The sequence below is a fragment of the Alnus glutinosa genome, chromosome 5 (assembly GCF_958979055.1).
Source record: "Alnus glutinosa chromosome 5, dhAlnGlut1.1, whole genome shotgun sequence".
NCBI lineage: Eukaryota > Viridiplantae > Streptophyta > Magnoliopsida > Fagales > Betulaceae > Alnus > Alnus glutinosa.
The window spans coordinates 7,291,627-7,299,860 of NC_084890.1; the positions used below are offsets into that span (position 1 = coordinate 7,291,627).

Sequence of the window (8,234 nt, forward strand, 5' to 3'; positions counted from 1 at the left end):
AGGCCTTAAAATTATTTTTAAAATTATTTTGACCCATTAAAAAATGAGACAAATTAAGAAGGACCAAAAAGCCCATTTAAGGCATAATTGACCTAAACCAATTAACCGACCATTAACCGACGTCTTAATCAACCGCCTATCGACCGATTAACCGACCGCCTTAACCGAGTTAACCGAAAACTTCGAAAATATTTCTTGTCGGTAAATTAACCGACTTAACCGACCAAGTCGGTTAACCGAACCGACTTAGCCGATTTAACTGCCTACCGAACCGCTGCACACCCCTAAATGCAAGTATAGTTGCTACCTCTGGGATCATAGGATCTGAAAATAGGGATTTTTTGCAAATTGCATATTCAAAGCATATAAGATTAATATATATATATATATATTCCACTCAAATAAGGCGTAGACTACAAGGCCATTTTTATTTATTTTTACATAAGTCATAGTTACATTAATATGTAACTACGTAGATACCTTCAAACAAACTCGAGACTTCAGAAACCAATCATGACCCTCTAAAATAAAGTAGAAATACATATTGCTCAGAGCCTCAGAACAGAAAAAGTAGAAACACATAATAATATTACGTTAAGTTTATTAATAAGCAAGGATCATGATAATGGCGAAAGAACAAACCACCTGAAGCAGATCAAGAAAGAAGCTCAATCTTGATTCCACCAATGCTGACCAGCCCTGTACCTTGCCGAGGAACCAAAGTGACAACGACGTCGTCATCGCCATCAACTCCCAAGTCATCCAACAAGTCGGTGATCCCCAATCTCAGGGCGGTCTTCTTCTTCTTCGCATGCGCCTGCTGATGCGGCACGTGCACAAAGCTTCCTGCAAACTCCGTCTTGTCTGGCCTGCTGGGAGTGTCAACATCATCATTAATATAAACGTCAAACTTCACCACCGCAGCTTTCTCCAACTCGATGCCTTCAATCACCAACACCTCTTCCTTCTCTTCCTTCTGACGTTTACTTCTCGATTTGCTGGGCCTAGCGACCACAGTGCTTATCACCTTGTCCAAAACAACTGGAAACGCAAGGCTTGCAGATGATGCAGCCGCAAGCGCAACACCCCCACGTCCTGAAGGAAAAAGCGTCGCTACTTTCTTGACGTTTTTAGATTTGCGAGGAGTTGCCTTAGTTTTCAGCCATGGAATATCCACATCTTGATAAGCATAGCCCAGCTTCTTAGTTTCAAGGCAGTCCTTAACATAAACACGAACAGGCTGAGCATTTTCATCGTAGAAGATGAAGTCGGCGTTTAACCAATCAGTGTCTGTGAAATCTTTTCGGTTCCCTCCTAGCGTCTTCCATATGGTCCACATTCGGTCCACATTCGAGTGGTGAGCGTAAAAGAGTGGATCTCTACCGGAGGAGTAAAGATTCCCCATGTCCTCGATATTAGGCTGGTTCGGGTCACCGCACCACAAGTGGATGTTATTGTGAGGAGTGGACTCGAGTGAGCCAGCACCCGGGTCAGGGTCATCCCCGGCACGGTAAGCGGTGCCGTGGAATAGCTGAGCGGTCTTGCTGTTGGACACCATCTGCCGGTACATGATGTTGAGATTTTGGTCTACTGAACTTGTTGAATCCTCTGTACCGCTGTAGTCGAGGTCGATCAGTGTCGGCGGCTGGTGATTTGCGTTGCGGTAGACATCGTAGAGTGGTGAGGTGGAGTCTACAAACATGGCTGGGATTTGCATGCCGGGTTGGGCGTCCCAGTTCCAGAATGGCATGGCAAAGGTGGGATCGCCAATCAGGTTGCCCAAGATCCTCTCATAGAAGTACAAGTACCAGCGATGAAACGGGAAGAAGAGCCAACTAGCGTGAACTTGATACTCAAGGTCTGAGTATCCGACTTGGTCATATGCCCCATTACAATAGGCGCAGTGAACGTTGGCTTGTTGTGAGAAACTACGTGGGTCATCGGCTGGGAGGGCTTTCATGAGCTTGAGGGCCTTGTTATATTTTGCTATGTAATCCTTGTTCGCCAAATGTGCGGCAGGCCTCACACGCACGGTAGGGTTTGAGGGTATCTTGAAGTCTGTGATCGTTGTGGATCCTGTTGGGCAGCAATTGATTGTTGACCCTTCAGTAATGGTTGCCTGCCCACATTTTGTTATGTCTGGCCCTGACACCGGGGCTGCCAACGCAGCCGGGTCATTGTGAAGACTGGCAGCACCGTAGAGACCTCCGAGGCCGATGAGCACATCTCTCCTATCGAATTTCCCTTGAGGAGGTTGTCCATCTTTGGAGCCAGAGGTAAGGTTTTGGTCACCCTTTGTGGCTTTGCATGCCAGTACTCTTGGAACAAGCTGGGGATGGTTCCGCTTCCCTGATTTTGAAATCTGGGGGTTTTTTGGATAAAAAGAAGAGAATGAGAACCTGGGAGAGGTGCTGGTGGTGCCGGCCACAGTCTGGGTGGTAGTGAAGATTGGTTGGGTACAGAGAGAAGCCATTGCCTGGTCTTGGTGTGAAGGTAAGGATTAAGGCCTTCTGCTTTTAAGCAGGAACTTTGTAAGACTTTTCCAAGTACGGATTCGTGAGAAAGATGAGGAAAAAACAAAGATTAATGATTTATTATCACCTAAATAATTTTTTACCATTAGGAACCCTCTTCATTTATTTCTCTAAAAAATAAAAAAAAAAATTAAAAATTAAAAAAAAAAAAAAAATTCTCAAAAGGTAGTGGAGGACCACCCTTACCACATAGGCAAAATGATGAACAGTTGTATCTTTGGGTGATATTGAATCATTACTCAATAACAAAATACACAAAAGATTGGCTATATATTTATGCTCCACTCTCTTTTTCTTTTTTTCTTGAAAAAGAAAAAGTTCACTTTTAAAAATTTTTATATTTTATATTACATTAATCACTTTTTAACAATTTTACTAAGAGCATTACTAGCAGCTTCCCTACAAGGGATATGTTCTCTAAATTTTAGGGAAAATTTTAATAAAGTCAAAAAAACCATCACACAGCTTCCCTACAATTATCTGTTCCCTAGGAAGTGAACAGTCTGTTCACCTCTCATTCAATTGTTTATTCTAAAAATATAATCTCTTTCTTACTTTATCCCTTTTTTTTCTTACTTTTAATTAAAGTAAAAGTAACAAAATAATATTTTAATGATATAGGGAAAAATGAAAGAAAGCTGCTATGGGGTTTTTTTGATAGGGAAGTAAAAAGTAGTTTTATTCTCTACATTTAGGGAAAATGAAGGGGAAGGGAAGGGAAGCTGTTAGGAATGCTCTCACAAAGCATTACTAGCAGCTTCCCTACAAGGGATCTGTTTCCTAAATTTTAGGAAAAATTTAAAAAAAGTCAAAAAAACCATCCCACATCAGCTTCCCTACAATTATCTGTTCCCTAGGAAGTGAACAGTGCTTCCCAATGCATTGGAAAACACTGTTCACCTCCCATTCAATTGTTTATTCTAAAAATATAATCTCTCTCTTACTTTATCTCCTTCTTTTCTTACCTTTAATTAAAGTAAAAGTAACAAAATAATATTTTAATGATATAGTGAAAAATGAAGGGAAGTTGCTGTGGGGTATTTTTTGATAGGGAAGTAAAAAGTAGTTTTATTCCCTACATTTAGGAAAAATGAAGGGGAAGGGAAGGGAAGCTGTTAAGAATGCTCATTTGCTGTTTGGGAAGTAAGTGGAAAATTAAATATTTATTTGAATAGTAATAAAAAGTTATTGATATGATATAAAATTTGAGAATGTTTTATAGAAAAGTGAAAAAATTTTATTTTGTAGTAAGTTTTTTTATTTGAATAGTAATAAAAAATTATTAATGTGATGTAAAATGTGTAAAAATGATAAAATATTTTTTATTTAATTTTTTGGGGACGAGTGAAATGGAAATTTGATATCTTTTCTGCCCAAATACGATTCGTTGTTGAAAGAGAAATGAATTGATTGATAAGAGACATTTTTTTTATTAGGGAAAAGTACACATAACCCCCTCAAACTACCATTTCATTGTCAATGTCCCCCCTAAACTATCAAAAACTGTCAATGTCTCCCTAATGACAAAAATACCCTTCATAAAATTTTTAAAATAAAATAAAAACTAAAAAAATATTTTAAAAAATATAAAATAACAAAAATTTATATAAAAAAAAAAATAAAAATTAAAAACAGTTTTTTTTTGTTAAAACAAATTATTTTTGTAAGTTTCAGTTATTTTTTCGTTTGGTTTTTTTTTTAAAAAAAAAAATCATTCTTTTTTTTTTTAATTTAATAAAAAAACTTGTTTTTCCTTTTTCTTTTTCATTTGTTTTTTTTTCAAAAAAAAAACTTTCTTTTTCGTTTTTTATTTAATTTATTTACTAAGTAAATAAATTAAAGTCATTGTAGCATGCGAAAATTATTAAGTACACATAATTTTAAGGTCACACGTGTGAAAAAGTAAAAGGAGCAGTCAGGGACGTTTGAAATGGGTTTAGAGTCACACGTGAAAGAGGGGTGCTACACATGCACCCCTCATCCCCCTCTCATCCTCCCTTTTCATTAAATAAATTGGTTTTAATGAAAAAGTACTCTTCAAACTACTCCTCAAACTACTAATTGTCAATATACTCCTCAAACTACCAAAAAATGTCAATGTCCCCCCTAATACCGACAAAAAGACAAAAATAACCCTAAATTTTTTTGAATAAGACAAAAATGTCCTTATAAATTCGAAAAAAAAAACTAAAACTAAAATATTATTTTTTAAAAAAAACAAATTAAATAAAAAACGAAAAAGAAAGTTTTTTTTTAAAAAAAAAAAAACAAACGAAAAAATAACTGAAAAATATAAAAAAAAAAATTTTTTAAAAAAAAAACAAACGAAAAAGAAAAAGGAAAAACAAGTTTTTTTGTTAAATTAAAAAAAAAATGATTTAAAAAAAAAACCAAACGAAAAAATAACTGAAACTTACAAAAATAATTTGTTTTAACAAAAAAAAAACTGTTTTTAATTTTTAATTTTTTTTTTGTATAAATTTTTGTTATTTTATATTTTTTAAAATATTTTTTTAATTTTTATTTTATTTTAAAAAATTTATGAAGGGTATTTTTGTCATTATGGAGACATTGACAGTTTTTGATAGTTTAGTGGGGGACATTGACATAATTGGTAGTTTGGGAGGGACATTGACAATGAAATGGTAGTTTGAGGGGGTTATGTGTACATATCCTCCTCAAACGATATGTGTACTTAATAATTTTCGCATGCTACAATGACCTTAAAATTATTTTTTATGCCACATAAAGTGATTTGTAAATTAGACTAATCACATGGATTAATTTTACATTTTTTCCAATATTAAAAGGAAGATTCGGATTTCTTTCGGTTCTCTTAAAATTAAAAATTTTAAAATTATCATTAGATCAAAATTTTAAAATTAATTTTTGATCAATAATAATTTTAAAAATCTTATCAATTTTATTAATCTTAAAAAACTTAAAAAAAAAAAAAAAAAATGCCCTCTTGTCATTACTCTTCCCAATATGTTCATGCATGCACATTGTCAGTTGTAATAGATCGAGAAACTTCAATAATGGTAGCAACCACGTACGTGTGGAATTTACTTGGAGAGCTTGAAATAATGACTTTTCGGTAAGTTATTAATGTGTCACGTTGGGTTCTTCATGGCTAGGGTACGTACTCTATATATATATATATATATAAACCAATATCACATTAATGATATGCACAGAACGGTTTACCTTATCATAAAAATCACCAGAGTTCTACTAACAACAAGATAACTTCAAACATTATAACATAACTCAGCATAATAATGTCAACACCCATATGTCATGATCGAATTATATCATGTTAAAGCCTCCAAAGTATTACATATCAATGTCTAGCAGTCATGGCAATACATCAAAATATAGAAGGAGTCGGTGGCTACGAGGAGGATCCTAACCTTAGTCCTTGAAAAGAACCCATTTTAAATCGATTACCCTTGAAGGGCTAATCGATCACAACTCAGGCTACGGGTGTACATATGGATGCAACATATGCAACCGTATTCGCAAAATACGGATATCATTTTTAAATATTCGCATGCACATCAAATTTTTACTAATCACATCTGCGCAATTATTATAGTTATTAAATATGGTTATTAGCTAATATTTGCCCAAAAAGTAGATGGAATGCTTGGATAATATTTGCCCAAAAACTAATCTACAAATTAAGAATTGCTATTTAGACTTTTAAAAAATAAAAAACACATGTAAAATTAGGCATTTACAACCCAGCATCTCTCTAAATGAATATGCACACCTTTTGATGGATGGGCAGGTAGGTATGCATTATCAAAAAGTGAGGGAGAAAGCGAAATCTGTACCGGTTTTCTTCATGCCGACAAAGATTTAATTGATTGATTGATTGAACAAAATTAATTCGTACATGCACTCAGCAATTATGACAGATCCAGTGTGCGTTTGTCAAGCCACCTACCGACTACTTTAAAAACTGTCGGTTTTCGAAACCTTTTTTTTCTTAGCGCGTGTTTAGCTTAATGCTTATGTACCAAAAAATTATTACGCGTGCTAATTGTTTGACTCATTTTCAATTTTCTTTTCTTTTCTTTTTTTTTTTTTTTTGAAGAAAATTTGCTTACAATGTATTTTTTTAATAATGAAAATGTATTATTGGTATTTGGGTTTTTGTTAGAATGTCCAACCCACTTCTTTTGTATTTATTTTTTAATACAATTTCACTTATTTACGAGAAAGAGAGAAAAAAGAAAAAAAGAAGCATATCTTTAGCGGCAGCCGGCAAGTGAAGAAATTCTAGAGTTCTCAAATTTTGCTTCTAAAATTTGGTCTTTAAATGATATGTCACAAATTCATGAGATTGTGACACATCATTTAAAGACCAAATTTCTTTAAAAAAAATAATAATAATAATGGTAACATTTTTCTTTTGATAATGTGTGAATTAATTAAGGGGTGATTACAACGCAACATTAGTGGTCACCCTTGCACCTTATAAATGTAAGGTGATAATTTTCATGGAAGTTACAAAGTGAAAATGTGCAACCCTTCATGGGGATGATGTTGAAAACATATATGCGATTAAATTACATCATAAACAATGAAAAATTACCAAGAAACGTGCTACATGAAAGTATAATACCAAATTTTTCAAAACATAAAATTATATGGTATGAACACATACCTTGAGTACAAGTCGACTAGGGTTTTGAGACCTTTAGATGACACACGGCCATAAAGAGTCCAAAACTTGGGTTGTATATATTTTCAACAACTAAGTCATTTTGTGTAAAAAGTTAAGTCTTTGATGTGTATTTTGTAATTTTATCACCTACCCATCACCAAGTCATTTATGGATTTCGTGTTAAAGACTTATAAAATTAATTAATCCGAGAGAATTGTCACCAAGTATGTCACCTTGGAGCATTACCTTGGCGTACAATACAAACGCTGGTCATTCCAATGGATTCCCGAGAGCACCTTCACCAGAGACATCACCAAGTCGTGCTAACGTCGGTGGTCAACGCGACTTCCAGAGAGCTCGATCCGTTACGAAACCTGTCGCTTGGACTTGCTGACATTTGCTACTCCACAGAGCTCTGCCACCTGGACGTGCTGACACTGTTGGGTCTGTTAGAAAAATTAAAGTTAGCATTAATGAAACCCAAGTGGCCGTGCTGACAAATTTGGACCGTCCTTATGCCTTGGGGAAAGTTGCTTGTAAAAATCCAAACTTTTTACACATTTTTCCTGGCATCTTTTCTTATTTCTTATAATAGAATATGATATCTCCTTTCGTGAGTGACTCTTGAGTCTAAGAACCTCTTGTGAGGGTTTCCCATACTTTCACTTGTTGTGTCAAGAGAGCTTTGCATAAAGCCTTTGTTGGTTTCCCTCTCTTGGAATTAAATTTGTTCAAACCATATCATACACTTTTTTCAACACTAAAAATATATACTTAGCAAACTCTGACGATTAAGTATAAGTATACACTTATCTATATGAAAAAGGAAAAGCATAAATATGTGAAAAATATTGTATAAAAATGTTAGTATATATATTATATGTAATAGAGAATGATAAAATTGGTGGTTTATGTTTTAATCTGATGTTCATCATTATCACCCAATGGTCGCGCGGTCACCTCCAACCGGCAGTCACCCCTCTGCTTTTTTTTTTTTTTAATATCTTTTAAATTTTTTTTTGTTT

The 8,234-nt window shown here is 34.4% G+C and overlaps 1 protein-coding gene across 1 annotated transcript; it reads right to left on the reverse strand.

Annotated features, from left to right (window-relative positions):
* Positions 1-409: 409 nt before the first annotated feature.
* LOC133867742 (polyphenol oxidase, chloroplastic-like) lies at positions 410-2,507 on the reverse strand. Its single transcript, XM_062304508.1, has one exon. The coding sequence runs from the start codon at positions 2,471-2,473 to the stop codon at positions 656-658; it is 1,818 nt and encodes a 605-aa protein (XP_062160492.1). The 5' UTR covers positions 2,474-2,507; the 3' UTR covers positions 410-655.
* Between the last annotated feature and the right edge of the window lie 5,727 nt (positions 2,508-8,234).

Bases quoted from the DNA above. Each gene is read 5' to 3' on its own strand.
- LOC133867742 (XM_062304508.1), bottom strand. From the start codon at position 2,473: ATGGCTTCTCTCTGTACCCAACCAATCTTCACTACCACCCAGACTGTG.